This window comes from Rattus norvegicus, chromosome 1 (assembly GCF_021556685.1).
Source record: "Rattus norvegicus strain SHRSP/BbbUtx chromosome 1, alternate assembly SHRSP_T2T, whole genome shotgun sequence".
Classification (NCBI taxonomy): domain Eukaryota; kingdom Metazoa; phylum Chordata; class Mammalia; order Rodentia; family Muridae; genus Rattus; species Rattus norvegicus.
This window is the reverse complement of record NC_141534.1, coordinates 213,636,159-213,659,576: the sequence shown is the minus strand read 5'-3', so window position 1 is coordinate 213,659,576 and position 23,418 is coordinate 213,636,159. Positions and strand designations below refer to the sequence as shown.

Here is a 23,418-nt window from a genome sequence, read left to right as displayed (position 1 = left end):
GTCTTTATTGTGTAGTCCAGCCTGGTCTTGAACTTAATGATAGCCATGCCTCAAATTTCTGAGTATTGGGACTTTAATCCCAAACAATGAAGGTGAAATATTTTGTAGAAGGAATTGTAAGGCTCAAAGTGAGTCTTAACTACTGGGAGACACCCCCTCCCTCCAAGTGAGACACGAGAACTAAGTTCAATGCAAATGCAAAAGGTTTATTTTTCCGGCGAGTCAGGGTCCACCTTCAATCATCCCCTCATGGCAAGTGACTAAAAGGCGACCCCAAATGGCTATAACAAGCAATTTTTATACGTTTTGGGGGTACAGGTAACACCAGCAAGGTTACAGTTTAAACTAATTGGCTAAGCATATTGACCTTTGAATCTATTGGCTAGCAAGCATATGACATGCATTCGAACTCTATCTGGGACCAGAGGGTCAGGTGACTATCAGTCAGTACATTCTGTGGTTTTTCAAGAATGTCCCTGCTTCTCCTGAGAACTGTGGGTGGAGAATGGAACTTGACCTAAGGTGGGAAGCTGGTACTTGGCCTAATCTTGACCTGAGGCGTGGGTGTAAGGCTGGCAAAAGCCCCTAGGGTCCTTCACAGGAACCCTATAACCTATCTACTTTTTACCAGACCAAGCTTCTTAATAGCTCTTACACTTCAGTAAGAACTAGGGTCCTTCATTTCCCCCTTTTTCTTTTTTTTCTTTTTTCGGAGCTGGGGACCAAACCCAGGGCCTTGCGCTTGCTAGGCAAGCGCTCTACCACTGAGCTAAATCCCCAACCCCTCCCCCCTTTTTCTTGTACAAGTTCCAATCTTGGAGCTACGCTTGGAGGGGGGAGTCTCTGGTGACTAACTCATATTTTTTTAGGTCCTGTCCTCAGGGTCTCATATTGTTGGCGCAGGACCATCAGCTGTACTATACCTATTTTCTCTTTTATGAAGGCTATAAACTTGTTCAATATGCAGGGTCCAAAGGTCAACAATAGCAGAACACTTAGGGGTCTTAACAAGGTAGATATGAGAGTAGTTAGCCAAGGGACGAGTTAAACCAAGCTTTGAACCAGCCCTGACTGTTCTCTCTCTTCTGTTTGGCTAGCCCTTCTCTCATCTTGGCCATCATATCATAATTTGTACAACCTGAGTCCTCAAGTTTTTCTCTTTAGCCATCTTGTTGGTTCTTTGCCTTTCTGAGTAAATCTGATTATTGGGTTATAGGTAGCATTTGCACAGAAGATACCTCAATACCTCGGTTCCCCTGGTAGGGTCCCTCAGTAGAGTAATTATTTTTTTTTTTTTTTTTACCATGATCAAGTCCCAAGAGGAGGAGGGGTTCCAGTAGGTGTCTCCTGTAGTCTTGCATCCCCAGGCAGTGCAGTAAAGCTGGTATGGACCCCCACGTCAGTGAACTTAAGTGATAGCTCTGTGCAGGGAATGCACATCCCTCCCCCCTTCTCCCCAAAGCCCAGAGCCCTCTTTCTCCCATTTGGGTAGTTTGCTTCCGCCAGCACTCCCGTCATGGGTGGGGATGTCCATGAGTCAAGTCTTGCCACCAGCTGGCACAGGTCAAAAGTGAGGTCGTGCCACGAGATGTTGAGGGGTTTGGAGGCAGTCAGAGAGACGACCTCATCTTCACTTACAGTGGAAACCACAGTCCAGGTTTGATAGATTAGCATATGGGAACAGCAGGGGTCCCTGGGGAGTGGGGCATCTGCAGGTTTCATGTGACATGGGACACATGCACCAGGGCTGCAATACTGGCCACCTTAAGGACTGTAAGAGTGGTTAACAGTACCAGGAAGGTACTGATGCCTCTGGATGTAGACCCAGTCACCAGTCCAGAAACAGTGAGGGATCTCTGGCATTCCTGAAGCATATAAGGCAGGCAGTTTGAGCCAAATCTCATGTTGTATTGACTTGGCTTGGAGCCTCAAGAAGAGGTTCCTGTCAATGAGTTGGGATACCTCTAGGGAGGGCCCAGTGGACAAAGCTTCTTATCTTTTTGATTCTCTGTAAAAGTCCTAGGCTACTCTTCTTGTGACTGGATCATGAACTTTGACAGCGCTTGCACAAGTCTCCTTTTAGGATCTTTTGATTATTGTTTCTTTAATACTCAATACTGAATTAGCTCCAATTATTTATTTAATACCCAATACTGCTCTCTTTATCTTACAACCTTTCTATTCAGTTTTTAATTTCTGCTCTGAGGTTTTTAAATGTATGTTGTACAGCCTTTCTGTTTTCTTTTGCATTTTTCTGTTTGCTGTGATGCTGTTTTTGTTTTTATTTTTTTCTTCAAGAGGACAAGACTTTATTGAAATATTAGGTTTAAAAGTTTGGGGGCTGGGGAGATGAGATGGCTCAGTGGTTAAGAGCACTGCTTGCTCTTCTATAGGACCTCGGTTCAATTCATAGCACCCACATGACAGGTTCCAGGGGACCTGATTCCCTTATCTGGATTCCGAAGGCACTGATGATACATGCTGCATGCAGGAAAAATGAAGTGAACTCTGCAAGTCAGCACTGGTACCTGGAGACCATAGACCAGTGTTTCTGCCCTCGGCACTTTCCTATGTGACAGCCAAACAGGGAAACTAACCTGGCAATGTTGGCGCTACTTAGATATCACAACCAGAAACTCCATCTAGCTAACAGTTGTTTACAATTTAAAGGCTAATCCATTTTACTCAGAGTTAACTACATACACACAGGCGTGGTACTAGAAGTATTTCCCCATCAAGTGGGCACCTAAGCAAATGAACCTTTAGGGTTAGTGCACATGCAAGCCCACTACTGGCACACCTGTAGTCTCTGCTTCTGGGAGATGGAGAGATCCACACACTTGGTGTGCTAATAGCTAGTTCGGCCTGACAGCCTGTTAAAACCAAACTAAGCCTGCAGCTGGAATTCATTATCCCCCTCTCCCAGTCTAATGATTACAGTAAGTAGGCTCAGGTCTATTACAGTAACTTAAGGTACAGGGATCTGCAAGTGGTACCCACAGGAGGCTCTTTTTGTTTTTGTTTTCAAGACAGAGCATCTCTGTGTAACAGCCCTGGCTGTTCTAGAACTTACCTGTGGACCAGGCTTACCTCGAACTCACAGAGATCTATCTGCCTCTGCTTCCAAGTGCTGAGATTAAAGGTCTAGGCCACCACCATCTGGCTACTCTGCTACTGTTCATGCTAGGCTTTCTGGAGTGGTCTGGTAATCTTTGACTTTGCTCATATGCAGTTAGGGATGCACAAATGGAGAGTTAACCCTGGGAACTATCATTCTTTTATGCTTCCACAGTACAAGAACCGAGGGAGTGATACCGCCTATTATTTGTGAACTTCTTAGCTTTTCATTTCTGAATGTCTTGCACTGACCAGAAATAGGACTTCTTGGGAGAAGTGACAGAGAAGAAATTATATGAACCAGGAACATGCTGTGAGACGAATTAAGTTGATCAGAAAACACACAAAAGCTCCTAGGACAGCTTGCACAGCCAAAGCTGGGACGTTGTAAAGATCATGATAAATAATGGTGCTTATAAGAGTCTGAGTTCATACTAATAATAGATTCAGGAAAGAGTGAGTGGGCAGACTGGGCATACCTTACTGAAGTTGCAAAGGCGGCTAATAAATGCAGAAGCTGTTCAACGTCATTCTCTGCTACATAGTGAGTTAGAGGCCAGCCTGGACTATATGAGACACTGTCTCAAATAAAACTTGCTTGTAAATATCATAGTGTCAGTTTCCAGTAAGTACAGAAACTCTAAAGTGACTGTTGTAAGGGCATCATCTATAAGATGTGTTCTTGCAGATTATTTACTGAGTCACCAAAGAAAATGGTCACTTCACAGTGAAGAAATCTGTTACTGTCATCTTAACTGAATAAAGTATTCAGATAAGTTGTTCTCATCTAGTTAGCATTACAGCCCAAAAATGCACATCTAGCATTCAAAAGTGAAATAAAGATGAAAATGCTAACAGCCAAAAAATTTAAATATATTTGATGATAGGAAATAAAGGAGACTTGGTTTTAGTTGTGTGTGACCCTGATTTGAAGCATAGTCACTGCCTCTGAGGTGCTGTAGAACAATTATCACTCAGCAGTTCCTTAGTGGGATGTGTTCAGTGTTGTGAAGGAGAATAATTCAGCAAACAGTTTCTGAAGACGTTAAGGAGAGGCTGGAGGTGCACGAAATACTTGAGGTCTGGGTATCATCTTCAGCAGCATTCTTGAACACATACATGTACAGAGTACTGAGTCAGTTGTTTGGAAGTTTCTTGAACTGCTTAGATGGAACTCCTATTACTAAACATTTGTTTGTTTGTTTTTACTTGAATAAGTATAAGTGCCCTCAGAGGCCAGAAAAAGTTGTCACTTCCCCTGAAATTAGAGTTAGAGGCAGTTGGGAAGCTATGGATATTGGGAGTCAAACTTGAGTTCTTTTTTTTTTTTTTTTTTTTTTTTTTGGTTCTTTTTTCGGAGCTGGGGACCGAACCCAGGGCCTTGCGCTTCCTAGGTAAGCGCTCTACCACTGAGCTAAATCCCCAGCCCCCAAACTTGAGTTCTTAACCACTGAGCGCCATCTACTCTACAACCTACCCTCCAACCAAACCATGAAACTTGTAAGGCTAACAAGTGGGAGTGGCTGATAGGTAGGGGCCATGCTAGGCAGGACTTATAAGCCTTGGCATTATAGCATTACATCACCAGTCTGGCTCATTTGGTTAGTGAGCCCTCCAGTAAAGTTTCAAGTCATCTCCAAGTGCTGCTGCTTGTCTTCCCCCTAAGGTAGTTCCTCTCACTCACAACACAGTTTCACTTTTTAGTCTGAAGTGTAAAGGTCTTGCTTGCTGGCCAGGAGAGGAAGAGCCAGAAGGAGTCCTGGGTAGGGCGTGACCTTTCTTGTCCTGCCATTGGTCCTGTCGCTCCTTTGATAGTCAGTGCAACTGGGGTGCACTGTCCCAGTTCAAAGAGCTGTTTTTTTGTTTTGTTTTTGTTTTTTAAAAGTTTATGGGCATCTGCTAATGTGGAAGAGGGTGAGATTTAGGTCTCAAGTATAGTATCTTTGGTCAGTGTTCTGTTTCATTCTGGCACTCCTGATTTTACTGTCTTCTTGTTTGTAGATTGTCCTTTAGGGAGTAGACATTGACAAAACCAAAAAACAGGTTTCTAGTTCTGTTTGTAGACCTATTTTCACATTGATTGCCCCTCCCTCTTCTGCCCAGCAGTCTTAGTACTGTGCTGACATACTGTTTTGTTCTTCTGGATCTCATTTCTTATTATCCTAAGATTTTTAAATACACTTTTTTGGGGTATTAAACACATCTGGAGTTTGTCTTAATCGGTCTGTGATGATCTATGTTAACTGTCATCTTAACAGAATCTAGAGTCACTTGGAAAACAGGCCTCTGGTCATACCTGTGTGGATTATTTTGAGATGGAAGAAAGACTTGTCCAATATGGGCAAGCAGCATTCATTACTCTTTGTCTCTTGATTGTGGATCCCATGAGACTAGCTGCTTCAAGTTTCTGTCTTCTTGACTTCCTCTCCATGTTGGATTGTAGCCTTGATCTGTGTGCAGAAGTGAGCTCTTTCTCCTTTGAGTTGCTTTTGTTCAGGGTTTTTTGTTTGTTTTTAATCACAGCAATAGGAAATGAAGCAAAGACACAGTTCAAGTGGAAATCCATAAGCCCTTGAACAAAGGCTCTATCTTTAAAGGGTAGATGATGCCCCAGCATCCTTAGACACAGTGTTTGCTTTTGGCATTTGAATAGGGATACAGACATTGTGTTAATGATATGGTGGGAGTCTGTGAGAGTGGACCTGGTATTTTGCTTGCAAGTAGCCAGAATAGGTGGTTATTGGTGGTATTACAATTTATGACAGAATAGCTTGAGGGACCTGGAACTACACAGATTTCATGCCAATTTTTGTGTGTGTGTATACATGTGTGTACATGTGTGCACATACGCACACAATTTGGAGACTGTCTTAGTTTTGTTGTTGTTTTGTTTGTTTTGAGACAAGGTCTCTCTTTAGCCCTGGCTGTCTTAGAACGTGCCACATAGACTAGGCTGGCCATGAACTCATAGAGATCTCTCTGCCTCTGCCTCTCTGCCTCTCTGCCTCTCTGCCTCTCTGCCTCTCTGCCTCTCTGCCTCTCTGCCTCTCTGCCTCTCTGCCTCTCTGCCTCTCTGCCTCTCTGCCTCTCTGGCCTGAGTACTGGGATTAAAAGGGTGTGTTACCATACCTGGCAGAAGGGTTCTTTGGAACCGTAACAGAGAATGATAGCTTCAAGTGGATGTTACCTTTAAAATACTCATATACATAAAAGAGAGAGAGAGAGAGAGAGAGAGAGAGAGAGAGAGAGAGAGAGAGAGAGAGAGAGAGAGAGTGTGTGTGTGTGTGTGTGTGTGTGTGTGTGTTGTGTGTTCGTCTGCAAAGGTCAGAAGAGGTTGTCAGCTCCCCATAGAACTGGAGTTATAGATGGCTGTGTGTCATCATGGGGGCATTGGGGATCAAACTTCTTCCTCCACCACCAGCTAGTGCTCTTACCTGCTGAGCCATCTTTCCAGCCCTTTGCATAATACTTTAAAGGACAGTGCTTTTGTAGTCAGCCTTAGGTCATTGCAGAGATAGTGAGGATATGGCTCTCCAGTCACTGACAGTGCTGCCTTGGCACTGTGTTTATCTCCAGGTTATTCTTCAGTGTGGAATAAAAACTGTAGTGTAGGATATTCTGTTTTTCCATGTTCACATAGAAAAGCTTCAGTTTGAGCTTTTTACTTCTCTGAAGTGTTGTTCTATGAGAACCAAGACTCTGACTCAGTATTTTTTTTTAAATGGCAGCTGTCATCAAACCAAAACACAACACATGTGATTCTCTGTTTTGTTTTTGTCTTTACAGGAACACTTCTGTTTCATACGGTATCCCCTCTCACTCCTGCTAATCTGCTAATGTAATTTGGAAGATAGCTGTTACCAGGATAACCTGTAATGGGCAAGGAGCCACAGAGAAGAAAACATTTCTTTTAGTTTTAATCTTGGTTTGAAAGGTAAGACTGTTATGACCATTAGGTGTTTCCTTCCTGTAATCCTTGTCAATAGGAGAGCAGTTTTGTGTTCTGAAGCAGACCTGGGCAGACTGCCTGCATTGGAGAGAGTGTAGTACTATGGTGTTTTTAGGATGTTAAACAGCAACCGGTGTAACTGACTTTGGTTATCTAGGAGTCTCCAGAACTCAGTAGGTTCTGGTTTCCAGTGGATATTGATCTGGCCACTAAGGAGCAACCAGTCTTTGCAAGCTGGAGTGGTTCAGACAAAGAGCAGAAGTAGAGGTCTTAGGCTCGGGCTGCCTGACTCTGTGGGGTGTTCATTTTGTACCAGTAGCTTCTAGCCATCTGCTTCACAGTTTTTGAATTGTAATTGCTATAATTCTTTACTGGAACTTTTGATTAAAGATCAGAGATTGACTTTGCATATTTATTTAACTTTGGCTCAGTGTGTAGCTGCTGTATTACGAATTCTAATTATGTTCCCCAAAAAAACTGTTTGCATTAGAGAGGTCTGAACATAGCTTCTAGGAAATACCCCCCCGCCCCTTCTGATTGGTAAATAAAGATACCAGCAGCCAATAGCTGAGGAGGACAGACAGAAGCTCAATTTTAGGATTTCCTGGGCTTGGGACCTGGAGAAAAAAAGGAGGAGAGCGGCCATGCTTTAGGAGAGTGTGGAGAGAGGACAGACACAAAGTTTGTCATGTGGTAGGGAAACAAGGAGAGCTCCCTGGGCTCCATGCCAAGAAAGCGCAGCCCAGAGGGCATCACGAATGGGTCCAGAGAAGTTAATAAGTGATAACTCAGAAATATCAGTGGGAGGTATATTATAGCAGCATGAGGGTAGGCTGTTGTTCTTCATAGGGCATATTAAGTATGAAGGTTATATGTGTGTCTTTCATTCAGGAACAAACCATTGGGGCAGGTAGCAAACCCTGCACAGGGATTTATTAATAAATAATAGAGTAGATGGCACCCAGCATTATGTCTCAGTGAGACTAGCCTGTTCATGTACATTTCAGGATTCCTGCTGGCTCTAGAACTAGCTCCTCCTTGGTGGCTTCCTTTTGTATCTTCTGATTGGCATTGTCTCAGTGCCTTTTGATTCTTTGTAGTATATTTGTCCATTCATCTCTACAGTTGTGGCGCTATGATGACTTTGATTCTGATCACCAGCTGATTGATCCCAGGCATCCAGAATGTTGCTTTGCCTGTGACCTGCCAAGCCCTTCAAGAAAGAGGTGGCCCTTGGCTTCCATAGTGGTATTCCTTCTCTGCCATTTTCTCCAACTGAGTCTGAATGTCACTGTCTGTGTGCAAACTTCCTCCGGCTGTCATAATTTCCTTAGCTGTTTATTGTTCAGTAACCTCTTGGCCCTAAGCCTAAAAAGTCAAAATAAAACCTTACTGCCAAGCTGGGTATGACGGCACACCTTTAAATCCTAGCATTCAGGAGGCAGAGGCAGGCAGATCTCTGTGAGTTTGAGGCTAACCTGGTCTACAGAGCAAGTTGTAGGATGGATAGTCAGGGCTACATAGAAAAACCCTGACTCAAAAACAAACAAAACCCAAAACAAAACAAAAGCTTACCATTGGTAAGTCATTAAGCTGCAGTGTAGCAGAACAAGTCAGGAACTAATGATCTGTGCCTGAAGAAGTGCATGTGCCTCACTGTGGACACCTGGTGTGTGGTGGTGCCAGTTCAAACATTGCCCAGTACCTGCTGACGGACACTAGAAGAATGGCTGCAGTTTTAATTCACTTAGATTTTTTTAAAGTTTGATAAATTTGTTCAACTAAACCTCTTCTAGGTCTTGTGCATCATTTTTTTTTTAAGCTGTAGAGGTAACTACCATGTTGAGTTGTAGCATGGGACAGCAGACTGTTTTATTTAGGTTGTCTTTTCTCTGCTGATTAGAAAAGTATTCTGCCTGTGTCTGTTTCATGAAGACTATTAGACTAAAACCTCAGAGTATCGGGTTTGTGACAAACCCATTGACACCCTCTTGTCGCCTTCTTCCTTCTGCACAGACTTGGGCCTGCTCAGTCAGCTTTGTTCACTTCAGTGACCTATGTGCCTCTGTGTGTATTCCCACTTCACTCCACCTTGGCTATGAAGAGGAGGTTGGATCTGTCACATGCATACCTCCTCCATCATTTCCAACAGTTAAGAACACCTTTTACCTGGAGTCAGTAGTAAGTGTAGGTATACTTCAGTTAATTATTCCTTAAAGCTTTGACATTTGCAGAGTTTTCAGTATACAGTCAGATACATCCGGCAACTTGTCTGCTGTAGTAATGGAGATACGTTTCTGTCTAGAGTCCTGTGCCTCTGGATATGTTGTTCTTGAGGTTTTCCACAGTTACTGTATGTAGCTTCCTTTCTTTTCCTCTCTTGCAAGGTGTCTTAGCTTCTTGTTTCTTGTGTGTTTGTCGTGTTTTGTGAAGCACACTTTGAGGGGCTACTTGAGAAAGTATGGGAGTCTGTAGAACTACTCTTTCTGAAGTATCCTCTACAGCTGTTAGAGGAGGCTGGTGTCATTTTACTTCTTATTTTGTGGTTTTATTTCTGTGGATCTCTCTTCCCTGGACAAATTTCAAGACTGTCTTTGCAGCCACAAATTTCATGAATATCCAAGACATTTTATTTCAAAGTATTTAGGTTGGCTTGTGCAAGTCCTAAAGACAGCTCTGTTAGATTAATTTTGGGAAATACCATTTTACTTTTTTTGGGTTCACCATCAAGGTGGTAGGTTATAGAATATTCTAAATTGGGTGTGACCGGGCACCTTTCTCAGCCAAGGACTGTGGGTTTCAATTTTGAGTCCAACCTTGGCTACATGGTGAATTTAAAAATGTAGGACTGTAGGCTAGAGAGATAGCTCACATTGACAAACCCTTGTTGCATTTGCAGATAACATAGGTTCGCTGCTCTGTGCCACCTTTAACTCTAATTCTAAGGGAATCCAGCACACTTTTGCGACTTCCGTAGAACTTTAGGCATGTGATATATATACAGATAAGCAGACACGCACGCACACATGCACACGTATTTTAAGTAGTAGGACTTGGACTACTCCATGGTAGTGCCTTCCTAGCCTGCTAGAGATCTTAGGTTCCGTTCCTATTCTCTAAAATCCCACCCCCCGACTCCCCAAAGAAGCTGTTTGGTTTTATTTGGATATTAGACTTCCCAGATATTTCATTGTTTTTGTCTTTTTATTCATTTGTTGACTGTCATTTCCTATTTTTTATGTCCCTGTATTTCATTAAAGTTAACTGTAGAAAAGAAAGGTTATGCAGGGTCATGGTCACTAAGCCTGTAGAACTTTCCTATTTCCTTTCAGGGGTTCCATGACGGGAATATATAGCTATAATTTGTACCTTTACATCAAAACAGTTTTGATAGGCAGAGTGACCGTCTTCCAGAAGAAAGCTGCCCTAGCAGAGGCTCTTTGTGTGTCTGCAGCCTCTCCTTAACAGGCTCTAGCTTCTGCTCACTATAATCTTTACTTTCCTCTCTGGTTCTTTCTTATTCTTGCTCCACAGGATAGGTTTTCTTTTATACGTGATAATAGAAAAGAGTTTTAGTGTTTCCAAGCCTACTTGCTTTCTCCTTAAAGTCCTTAAAGTGGCCATTTTGAATGCCACTGTGGTTGGCAGTCTTCAGTTTCCCTCAGAGTAAGATACTGTATTTGGTGACATAATGTGATATAGTTCAGTAAGATGTCTGTCGAGGGTAGGCCACAATGAGATGGTATCTGTCTCCCATGGACTAGAACAGGTTTTACCTATTACTGCATTTTAAGATTATGTGTTAGCTATGCTATAGTATAACCGAGTTGAGCTTACAACCAAGTACAATTTAGCCAGTTTTTCTTTCATCTTTTACATTACACTTTTAAAAAATTTTTTTATTTATTGTATGTATACATTGTTACTGTCCTCAGACACACCAGAAGAGGTCATTGGATCCCATTACAGATGGTTGTGAGCCACCATGTGGTTGCTGGGAATTGAACTCAGGACCTCTGGAAGAGCAGTCAGTGCTCTTAACCACTGAGCCACCTCCCCAGCCCTACATTACATTTTTAAGTTACAATTTTATTCACTTATTCTGAGGTGCCTCTCTGTGTACATTTGTGGGGATCAGAAGCCAATTTGTGCAAGTCAGTTCTGCCTGCTCACCATGTGAGTTCCAGGCATCAAGGACTGCCAGCTTGGCAGCAAGTGCCTTTACCTCTCTGATCCTCCAGTCTGGCTTTTGTGCTTTACCGCTGTTTCTCTTTTCTGGGTGTAGGCACTTCCTTTCTCCTGTTTGACTTGTCTGTTAATGCCACCAGTGCTGCCTGGCGGATGGGCAGGTCAGAGGTTTGGAGTCCCTTGGGTGTTTGATGGAAAGCTCTTCCTTTCTTCCTCTCCTCCTGTGTCCCCCTATTGTGGCATGTGCAGCTTTCCTATCCCTCAGAGTAAGTAACCCATATCATTTTTGAAAACCTTTGTTCCTTTTTTCTCTCGTAAGTTTCTGGGAGAGCTTTGCTCCTAGTCGGCCATTGCTCTTGCTTACTTTTACCCCTTTCCTTTGTTTAAACAAAAGCTGAAACCTCCTATTCCTATTATGAGTAGCTCATTCTTCTCATACATGGAACAGTTGCTTTTGAAATTGTACTCAATAGAAACAGCTTCCCATTACTAGTTGTGGACTGCTTAATGAGGTTTCCAACAGCATCAGACCATGTACATGCCAGTGGTTCTATAGGAGTATAGCACCCAGTGACATCACGCTATCTCAGCTGAGTTTGTGATGTTCTCAAAATGACAAAATGGCCTAATGGATATGCTTCTTAGACAGCTCCCCTTAGAAGGAGAAGTTGGCCGTTCATTCTAGTTGAATATGCGTATTTATACTCTCATACTTGAAATATTTGAAAAGTAAGTCTGGATTTTTCTTGGTTGTAGTCCTTTTTTTCCTACTCCCTAAATTCCCTTTACCTCTCTCCTTTGTTTTTTGTTTGTTTGTTTGTTTTGTTTTGTTCGTTTTTAAAGAGATGGAGTCTCTTAATGTTTTCCAGACTGGCTCCATCCTACTGGACTTAAGTAATTCTCCTGCTTCAGTCTTCAAAGTAGCAGTGTGTGCTGACATGCCAGGCTTTGCCAGTTATTTTATGTGATTTTTTTTTTTTATAGCACTCTGCCTGCATATGTGACTGCAGGCCAGAAGAGGGCACCAGATCTCATTACAGATGGTTGTGAACCACCATGTGGTTGCTGGGAATTGAACTCATGACCTCTGGAAGAGCAGTCGTGCTCTTAACCGCTGAGCCATCTCTCCAGCCCCGCCAATTATTTTATATATATATATATATATATATATATATATATACATAAAATTTGTGTGTGATTGTCTTGCTGGGATATATGCATGTGGCAGATGACTGAGGAGGTCAGAAGGCAACACTGGATTCCCTGAAATTTGAGTTAAGAATGGTTGTGAACCATCATGTAGGTGCTGGGAATTGAACCTAGGTTCCCTAGAAGAGCAATAAATGCTCTTAACTGCTGAAGGCCCCCCCCCCAATATTTTATTTTATATGTATGGGTGTTTTACCAACAAGTATGTTTATGCACCCCGTGTATATCTGATGACTGCATAGGCCAAAACAAGGACATCACATCCTTTGGAGTTACAGATAGTTGTGAGCCACTATGTCCCAAGTCCTCTGGAAGAGCCAGTTCTGCTTAGTTACCTCTCCAGCTTCTGGGCTTTGTTTTTTTTTGTTTGTTTGTTTGTTTGTTTGTTTTTGTTTTTTGTTTCTTTTTTTTAAGCATAAAAATGAGCTGTGTATTGACACTTCCTGCTACATTGTTCTTTGCATTGCACCGTACGCATGGACGGCATTGTGTTGAGGATTTGCTCTTTGAACATTGTGTTTCCTAGGCATTCCATAGGCAAGCAGTAAGTTTGTCATCCAGTACTAAAGTGCAGGCAGGAGTGAAAAGGTGAGATTAGGCTTTAACAAGGTAGAAGTTTGTTGGTAGTGAGGGAGGCATGGTAATTAGGAGAAAGCTTGGTTTGTTTGAGTTGAACCATTGCAGAATCTTCTCTAGCCTGAGCCCTTTTGGATCAGGCTTTGTTCTTTCCCCTCTCTATAGTAACACATCCTCTGTAGAGTGAGTACTAACTTAGCTTCAGTGTGTCTGGGAAGTCATTATCTACTCCCATTCACTAATGTTTCTGAAAGTCAGAAAAGTAATGTGTGTGGTCCCTATTGTCAGTGATGTGACGTCTATTTTTCTCACTAAATTCTTGGATCTTAGATCTCTTTCTGCAGCAAAGAGATCTAAGCTGTGCTGTGCATTCATGCTGAGCTCTTCAAGACCTGGCCTGGCCTTGCCCTTTCTCTTTCTGCCTTCTGGCCCTCGAGGCCTGTTTCCCTGCTGCAGGGTTCCTGAAGCCTAATGGGTCTCCTTTCTATCTTTGCAAATAGATCCGGAGCACTTTCTTTCCCTCTACTATATACCCACTACCTCTTGAGTGTGGGGTTGTAAGCCTGTATCACTTACTTATATGCATGGCTCCACTCCTTATTGAGGGTTATTTTTATAATGGATTCCTGTGGCAGACTGTCTTCCACAGAGCATCTTTGCTGTGTGGAAGCTTGGAAGTTTTACTTCCTTTGTCTGTTAAGGCTTTCTGTGTCTTGTATTCGTCAAGCAGTTGGTACCATTTATCTTACTCCTGTAGTATTGATGCAGTGTAAATTAGTGTTTAAAGTTATATGGCACCGGGTATGTTCATCCCAGCCTTAGGAAGTAGGTGGATCTCTGAGTTCAAGGCCAGCCTGGTCTACAAATTGAGTTCCTGTACAGCCAGCAGAGAAATCCTGTCTTAACACTAACAACAAAGTTATATGCATTTAATTCCTTTATTTCCTTTCTTAAAGGAAAGTAGGGATATCAACAATGTTCTGGGATACCTGGATATGACAAAGCTGGTTATTTTTGGTACCTTTGAAGAAACTGTGTAGGAGCCAATAAAAGTAACAGACGGTGAATTTGTTCTGCCTTCTCCAAGGAAATGTCTTTTTTGGCGACTTCCCTGGAGTCTGGGTACTCCCAGAGATGAAAGCAGGACAATATGGAGTGTAAAGTCAGCTTGGCCTATGTCTCCAGGTTCTTCTCATGTCTCCTCACCACCTCCTTCCAAAAAGGATGAGTACATTATATTGGAGATGGAGAGATGGCTCAACTAATGTCTTGTAGCTGACATTCTGATCCTCCCTGTGCCTCTACCTCCCAAGGGCCAGGACTACAGACATATCTTTCTGTGCCTTGTCTCTTTTGGTCTTTATGTGGAAAAATTGTTAATGACTAACTTTGGCTGTGGAACAATTGGAGGAACTATTTCCGTACCACATGAAGATCTTTGGTTAGGGACTGCAACAATCTTGAGTCAGGGTCTCATTGTTGCATAGTACAGTGTGGTAGGTGATATGTGGCTCTTGAGAACTTCAAATTGAGAAGTCCAATTTGCATGTGCTATGGAGGTGTAAAATATACATCAGATTTCCACAGACTTCTCACTTTCATTTTTGTGTGAGCATATGTGTGGCTGTGTAAGAACAATTTGGGGTGTCATTTCCTAGGAACCACCTTGTTTTCAGACAAGATCTCTTGCTGATCTGGTACTTGGTGATTAGACTAGGTAGGCTGGCTGTCAAGCCCCATGGATTCACCTTTCCTGTGCTGGGATTATAAACATGTACCACTGACTGGACTCTTTTACTTGGGTTCTGTTATAAAAAGTGTTTAATCTCTGACCGAGGTTTCTACCCTGCCTTTGTTATTTAAGTTCCCGGATGAAAGACGCACACAAACTTTATATTTACAATCTGCCTTAAACAATATAAGAGTTGGGCAGATACTATGCTCTATGTTGTTAGAATCTTTTTTTTTTATAGATACCCTGAGCTATTACTATGTTTCATCTGGGTTACTCTTAACTCTAATTGGACAGCCCTCAGGGCCATGTTCTCTTGACTTCTAACTCATGGAGGCTTCTTCCTTCTCCTCTTCTTGCACCTTTTCCTTCCCCATGGTCCCTTCCAACTCCCAGGCCTGTGAAACCTCAACCCCACCTATGTCTCTTTTGCCCAGGTATTGGTTGTTGGCATCTATATTTGCCTATCAGAAATAACTTGGGACCAAAGTGAAGGTTCAGATTCTCTCATCTCTGGGACAGCTAAGTCTTGGGGGTCCCCATGCTTAGTATTGCAATAGATGGTGAGAGAGCAAACTTCAGGGTTTTGTGGATTCAACTCAAATCTTCATGCTTGTATAACAAGCAAACTTTATTTACTGAACTGTCTTCTTAGTTCTCTCCCTTTCTGATGACTTTACACCTAGATGTGGCTCACATGGTGTTTGTATTAGGTAGGTAGCACTCAAGCTAGAAGTGAAAGGAGACTTGGGATATATAGGGATGAGTTTGAATTGGGGAAGTATGTGTGTCCATGGTTTAGAAAACATATGTAAGTATGTACAGTTGGAGTTTAGAAATATTCCCTTCACAACACTTTTTAAAGCAATGTTAAAAGTTTTGGATATTTTGTTTTCTGAGACTTTTCTTATGTGTTACTTGGGCAGAAGCAGCTGCTCCTATTTCTGTATTGTTTGTTTGTTGTGCTCCAGGTGACTGCAACCACTACAGTGGAAGTTGTCCTAGCAGTAGTCAAGCCTGGTGGTTTGCTCTGATGTTCTGCCTGGACTTGGAACCGCAAGGACTACAGTGGGGCTGGCTGATTCTGAAACTATGTAGACAGATTTGGCTGGGCTGGCATGTTACTGTGCAGTCTCACAGAACCCTGTGCTCAGGGCTTCCTTTAATGCTTTATTTACTGTTGGCTTCTTGAAATCGTCACCGTCTTGAGTTGATTTTGGAGATAGCATTTTTGTTTTGTGTCCAGACAGTCTTGGGTGTAGCTGTCACACAGGGCAGGGTATGGACTGGGAGCTAGGCAGAATCGCACTTCTTCTGTAGAGAGGAGTGCTCAGCTGAAGCAGAGCTCTTCAGAAGGATGATGTGGTTCTTGTTATTTCTGTAGTCCACAGTTCATTCACATTGCAATCATCATCAGTTTTTCTGTTCAGAGAAACTAGGAGGTTTTGATAATATGTGTTTTAAATTTAGCGTTTGGTGTCATTGATCCTTTGTCCTCTTTGGACAGTCATATGTTGTGTGGCTCATATGTAAACACAGTCCCTTGCATTAGTATGCAAGGTTATGTTTTCATGGTTATGTATTCAAAATGTTTACTCAGTTTTTGAGAATACAGGCTAAATTCTTTGTTGTCCCTTTGCTTAACAGTTGATGAGCAATGTCCTCCATTTATGGCATCAGGTAGATGATGCAGAGTCCCAGGCTGGAGTTGCTCTTTCCTGAATTAGAAATCAGACTGCATTTTATAAAACTTCTAGGTGACTCCTTGTCCATAAAGGTTTGGGAGTAATTCTCTAAGCTCCCAAGTGGCATTGTTGGCATATTGATAGAACAGTGGCTTCTTTTTGCAGTACATTCCAATTTCCATAATCAGTTAATGTGATGAGCTGCTGAGGTTAAAGTATTGAGATGAGGTCTCAGGACTGCAATCTCCAGCAGTCCTGCAGCTGGCAGTAGAGTGCAGGTCTCTGTGGATACTGGCACTGAAGAAGTTCCAAGGGTGTCTTAGGAGTACTAGTGCTGTGATGAAACACCGTGACCAAAAAGCAATTTGGGGAGAAAAGTGTTTATTTAGCTTACACTTCCATATTGCTGTTGATCATCAAAGGAAGTCAGGACAGGAACTCAACACAGGGCAGGAGCTGTTGGCTATGGAGGGTGCTGCTTACTGGCCTGCTTTCTCATAGAACCCGGGACTTCAGCCCAGGGATGGAGCCACCCATTAACAGCTAATTCAGATAATGCCTTACAGCCAAATCTTAGGGAGGTTTCCTTACTTTCAGATAACTCTACTTTGTGTGTCAAGTTGACATAAAACTAATGCAAAGGATAGGATACTGTTACTTGATGGAAACAAGTGATTCTCAGTCAGCCATACTTAAATTCCTTGGATGTGTTGATGTTGTGTGAGCAGGACCTTGCAGAGTCTACAGAAAGGCTGGTGTTCTCCTCGAATCTCCTGTAGATGAGGTCCCATGTTTCCCAGACTGTCAATGCTGACACACTGTGAAGTGAAGGGCTCGTGTCCTAGATTGCCTTCCAGAGCCAACCTATGTAGTATGAAACTAGTGTAACAATCTTAATGGATCTGTAATTAAAGCCTTGATCTGAGATGACTAGGCTTATTCAGGAGATAGGTTCGTTGGCTCTTTTGTGTGGATAGATAGCTGTTTTCACTATGGGACAAAGACCAGCAGAGGAGATTATCTGTGGGGTCAGGTAACCTGGTAACTTGCTTGCTTAAAATATCTAGTCCTTTCACGGGGGGAAAAACATTTTCAAACTTCTAGGTTCAATTTGTAAAAGAAGCCTAGGATTTTGTTAAAAGGAGGTACTTTGGTCTCTCACCAAGCACCTCACCTTGCTGGCCAGCCTTCCTAAGTGAGATTGAATTTCTTCTTATCCATAAGTAAGTGTCACTAAGCTAAACTGTGGATTTTAAATATGTTTCTGTGTCCTGTAAACACTTTGTTAGGTCCATGATGCTGCATACCTGTAACCCTAGCACTTTTCAGGAAGAGGCTTGAGGATCAGTTAGCTACATAAGTGACTGTATGAGATCCTGTCTCAATTCTGTTTTCTCCCCCATCCCCAATATTTTTTGGTTTGATTTTATTGTTAATTCTAACTCTAGTTTCATTGCAAATTTTAGCTTGTGTCGTTGGTCTTTAAGACAAGATCCCTTGCTATGTAGCTCAGGCTAGCCTCTAAAGCTTAGACTCTTTTGGCCTTGGCTTTCTAAGTGTTGTGATTATAGTTTCAGGCTACCATCCCTGGTTTTTGTTTTTGTTTTTGTTTTTTGAGGCAGGGTCCCTGATCAGCTGGAAATTTGCTCTACAGGTCAGCCTGGCCTCAAACTCAGAGCTCTGCCCACTAAAGGTATTTACCACCAAAACTGCATTTTACCTGAGGGAGGGTAACTGTTATTTTGTATCTAGTTTCATTTTTCTTCAAAGGGTACCAGCCCAGGGACAACCACTTTGCCAGTGCTGGTTGTGTCCACTCAGCTTGCTGTAGAATAGGTGCATACCATGCCTGCGCTTTGGTGTTGAGATAGTGACATGAGCATATGAAGAACATTCACTGTGAGTACATACTTCCATGTTCTGCTGTGTGCTGATGAAGGAATCAGTCATTTTACAATAAATGCTAAAAAATTCTCCTTTCTCTGTGTTAAATTTTATGTTTAAAATAGTTTGTATTTTAGATAAGTAATTCAAAACAGTTTTGGGTTAGGGGATTAGAAGGCTGGGCCAGTAGGAAGGCCATTATAACCCTGCTGGACACTGGGCATATTGTTTCGAGTGGATTGTAATAGCCTGGGCAAGGATTAGGTCTCCAGGTAGTTTCCTACCATTGTGTCAATTTGAGCCTCAAGACCTCTTTTGTTTTTACTTATATAAGCTTTTAGGGCCATTCTGGCCATTAACAAAGCTAAATGTAAAGGGGGAAGGGATGTGTGTAGGTCTTCTGACTAATGACACAGCATAGTTGAGTTTCTCATCTACCCAATACCTACCTGTGTATGCAGCAGGATACCATCCTATGCCTGGGAGCCAGGAGGGCCGAGCAAGCTAGCTGCAGGGCAGATTGGGGCCCTGGGATAGATAGATACCTGGATGGGTTCAGGAGATATTAGAATACAGATGTCAGGAGGAACTTCTTCTTATAGGTTGGAGGACACTGGACTTTCTGTGAATGACCAGATATAGATGATCTCTATCACATTCCTTGTTCCACTTCCCCTTCCCTCAAACCTAACTCTATTAAAAAATGTCAAAACCATTCTTAATTGGCAGGTGGTGGGTTGGATTGGGTTGGGTGTGTTCGCTAACCCACCCGGTTCTTACTTTATTGTAACTAATCAGTCTTTTTCTTTTCTTCTTTTGTTTTAATCACTCTTTTTCTAAATCCCATATTTGCTGCATTTCCCGACTAAGACTATGGTTTGGGCGGTTTTACTTGGTGTGGGTAAATCTACTTGATTCATAATGTAAGAGTGGTAACTTCATTTGCAGCCATCTGTATGTAGCCTGTGTACTCTTGAGTTCTTCCTTTGATAGGCAGCCCAGGAGGACCTTGAATCTTTTGTCCTATAACACTGGAGTAGTGAAGCTGTAAAAAAGCACTTTAAAAAAGTTTGTGGTTTTTAAAGGATTTACAAATAAATGAACTGTAGTTACTTTAGTAGAAAATTTAAGATAATACTGATGGTGTGACTTTGTACCCCTAAACAAGAACAGTCTCTCCCCTTTCTCTTTAGGAATATAAAAAAGAAAAACCCCCATTGTTCCCCCCTCCTTTTTAAAAATTAATTTATTTTCATGTAAATTGGTGTTTTGCTTTCATGTATGCCTGTGTGAGGGTGTCTGATCCCCTAGAACTGTAGTCACAGATAGTTTGTGAGCTCCTGTGTAGGTGCTGGGAAATGAACCCAGATCCTCTGGAAGAGTAGCCAATGCTCTTAATGGCTGAGCCGTCTATCGTCTCCCCTTTCCCCTTTCATATTATCTTATGGTACTGTTTGTGCTTATTGACTGATTAGGATAAAATGACATGGGTTTTCTTTTTGTTTTGACCATTTTCCCCAAATCTGAAAACCAAAGCAGTATATATATATTTCTTAAGGTTTCCCTGTATTGGCTTTTTCTGGACTGCTTTTCTGTTACTTGTTGCCATTTTTGCAATGACTTCCCAGTCAGAACTAGTTTAGCATTGTATTTAAATCAGGCAGCTGCTTAAATACCTTCTGCTGACTGCTAGAGAGCTTCTGCAGGTCCATTCCTGCACCCTGTTAGAGCCGGGGAAGGTCACTTGCTTGTGTGCTTGTTGCATCTGTGTTGGGAGCTGCATTTATCTAGCTTGTTGTCATAATGTGTGCATAGGGAAAGGCTGTGCTTCTCTGGGGGCCTCTGCCTTGTTTCCTCCCGGTGGAGCTGTGTTGTTTGCTTCCCCACCCCTCATGTATCCTTTTCAAGTGAGGAGTGTGAATTTGGGTCATGTGAACCGAGCAGCTGCTGTTTGTCCTTCCTTGGCTCTTAGTCTTCTTGCAGCTCAAGATTGTGAGCAGATTTGCCAGTGTCCTTGAGAGCATGTAAAGGTGTTATAAACTGACTTTGGTGATAGTTGACACTTAGCAGTATTGCTTTATGAAACTGTTCCCTAAGGTTTCTTGAACTTTTCTTAATGAGGTTGCTTGTTGGAGAGTCAGGCTCAGCACCTGCCATGTGAAGGGGACGCTCCTTGGAACAACCCACTGTGCACAGTCTGCTTTTCAGCTCTCATTTTTGGGTCAGTCAGTCACTTTGACTAGGAGCATGAGTAAAGTTTGCCTCTGTAATTCCTCTATATTTATTTTATTACTTGTTTGTGTTTTTTTTCCCAGACAGGGTTCCTCTGTCTAACCCTGACTGTCATGAGAATTCACTCTGTAGACCAAGTTGGTCTCAAACTGAGATCCACTCATCTCTGCCTCCTTAGCGCTAGGATCACTAAGTGCCATCACCCTTTCCTAAATTTTCTACTTTAAGAAAGTGATTTTGAGAACATCAAGTATGGGTGATTTAGCAAAACATACAGGTATAAAGGTAGGTCCGCTTTACATAGGTAGGACCTTTCCTTTTGCTTGTAAAAACATGTAGATATTGGTGAGCTTTTCTGGTGGTAGTCCTTCCAGGATGCACTTGACTGGGTGGGTGGCTAAGCTGTAGCTGATGGAGAGCTTTTGTTTGAGCACATGGTAGCCTTGTGCCTCAACTCTCAAGGAAGTCTCTGACCCCTTCAGAGGCTAGCATACCTGGACTGATTGGTTCTGTTGCTGCAGAGACCTGGTGCTGGATGGCTGCATCTTGTTATTACCTTCTGGTTAGAAGTGGCCTGTGAGACCTCTTCCACATTCCATACGTAACAAACGAATGCCTTTTTGGCTCTGTGACTTGAAGAACAAGCATTTCATGGTTGTAGGCATGGAGACCAAGTTGAGGAAAGACTATAGTATTGTTGGGGGTTGACTGTCAGCTGTTTCTCTTAGTGACTTAGGATAGTAAGTTTGTCTTAATTCTTGAAGTTGTAAAGTTTAGTTCTTTTCTGGTACTCTATGACTTTTAGCTATTAGTGAAGTCACCTGCAGCTTTACAGTGATATTCCTCTGTTATAAGGGAAGTCACCTGCAGCTTTACAGTGGTATTCCTCTGTTATAAGGGAAGCTCTGGCTATGCCTCTTCATTCTCATTTGTTGTTGAAGATGGCAATTCTCTGAAGAATCTATTCTTCATCCTTCAAAAAAAAAAAAAAAAAGAGTTGCCGTGATTCTTTTTTTTTTTCCCCCTTTTCTTTTTTTTTTTTTTTTCGGAGCTGGGGACCGAACCCAGGACCTTGCGCTTGCTAGGCAAGCGCTCTACCACTGAGCTAAATCCCCAACCCCAAGTTGCTGTCATTCTTGATCTTTATCTGTCTCTGTCTGTTTCTCAGTCTCCCTGCCTGCCTGCTTTCTCCTCTTCCCTCTCCCCCTCCCCCTCCAGTTTTTCTCTTTTAGACCAGACTAGACTTGAACATGCAGTAATTTTCTTGCTTTAGCCCTCCAAGTGGTAGAATTTGAGGTATGAAATATTTTTGCTTAAAATTTTTTTTTAAATTAATGGGCAACATGCTTGTAGAGGTCAGAAGACAACTTGGAAAATCTAGCTCGTTCCACCCTGGAGTTTGGTGATCGAATTCTAGTGTTCAGACTTGTCAGCAAGCTCCTTTTCCTGCTGAGCCATGATATCCTCCTTCAGCATTCTTTTTGTTTGTTTTGTTTTTTTGAGACAGGGCGTCTGTATAGAATCCTGGTGATGACTATGTAGACCAGGCTGTCCTCAAATACACAGAGATCCTCTCAAATCTTTCTCTAGAATGATGGGATTAAAGATGCAGGCCACTGTGTCTAGCCAGCATAAAAATTCTTAAAGTATGAATGAATTACTTCTTTTCCTCTTACTTTTATTGACGGGGGAGGGTGGGGGATGACAGATTCTTGCTGTGTGGCTCAGGCTGGCCAAGAACTTGTGATCATCCTGTCTCACTCTTGAAAATTTAAGAGTTTTGGGTATGTGCCAGGCTGACTTGGATGAAATGCTTTTACAGGTTAAAATCATTCCAAACTTTTGTATTCAGCATTTTCAACATTTTAGCCAACTGAAAATATTTTCTGGGATGGAGTGATAGCATCTAATTTCGATTCCCAGCCCCATTTGTGGCTTACAAATATCTGTTAACTCCAGTCCTAGAGAATCTACCAGCCTCTTCTGGCTTCCAGGACCATTCCGTGCAGGTCATGCACATATAAATAAAAGTGAATAAAGTTTTTAAAAAGTCTAAAAAGAAAGCCAATAAATAAATTCTTTAAAATTTTTTTCTAAGAAAGAAAAAAATCCTACTAGTGTTATTCATTAAATCATTTTGCAAGTTAAGTGTGAAACTGCTTTATTTTTGTGTCAATGCCAAGTTGGCATTGTAGATCAAAATTGAACTGAAATTTGGTTTGTGGAAAATTAGTAAAGCCTGAATTTTATGAAAATCTTTCTTTGTCTCGTTTAGAACAGCATGTTTTGGAAATTTGATCTTCACTCATCATCCCACATAGACACGCTTCTAGAGAGAGAAGATGTAACACTGAAGGAGCTAATGGACGAGGAGGACGTTTTACAGGAATGTAAAGCACAGAACCGAAAGCTCATAGAGTTTCTGTTAAAAGCAGAATGTCTGGAAGACTTAGTCTCATTCATTATAGAAGAGCCACCTCAAGACATGGATGAAAAGATCCGATACAAGTAAGAAAATGACGTCTTTGCCTTAGGGTGGGGTAGAAAATGATTATTTGATGTTTAAGAATTCCCTAGAGCCACTATGAACTATGGACAAGATGGTCAAGAGCTACACAGTTATGGAGCACACAATTGATTCTAGAGCCAACAACAGTGAGTCACAAGCATCTAAAATGTTCTGAATCTTCTCCAGACGTACAACATGCTTTATAATAGACAAACTTCTCATATTAGTTAGACATTCAAGTAAGTGTCTTCTCTACTTTCCAGATAGGAAGCCAGAAGTCTATGACGGGCCAAGATTGTCTAAAGGTTTAGTCACATCATTGCTCAGATAGTAAGGT

At 42.1% G+C, this 23,418-nt stretch overlaps 1 protein-coding gene across 32 annotated transcripts in view; it reads left to right on the top strand.

Annotated features, from left to right (window-relative positions):
- Ppp6r3 (protein phosphatase 6, regulatory subunit 3) overlaps window positions 1-23,418 on the top strand; it is a 114,445-nt gene that overhangs the window by 24,802 nt on the left and 66,225 nt on the right. For 10 of the 32 annotated variants that reach the window (NM_001395099.1, XM_087562539.1, XM_087562512.1 and 7 more), the window contains exons 2-3: window positions 6,904-7,051; window positions 22,848-23,080. In NM_001395099.1, the coding sequence (NP_001382028.1) occupies window positions 22,854-23,080 (227 nt within the window). In that variant the 5' untranslated portion in view covers window positions 6,904-7,051; window positions 22,848-22,853. Of the gene's footprint in view, window positions 1-6,903; window positions 7,052-18,074; window positions 18,150-22,847; window positions 23,081-23,418 lie in introns of those variants that run through there. The other 22 variants (XM_087562576.1, XM_087562559.1, XM_087562535.1 and 19 more) reach the window with 5 other exon arrangements.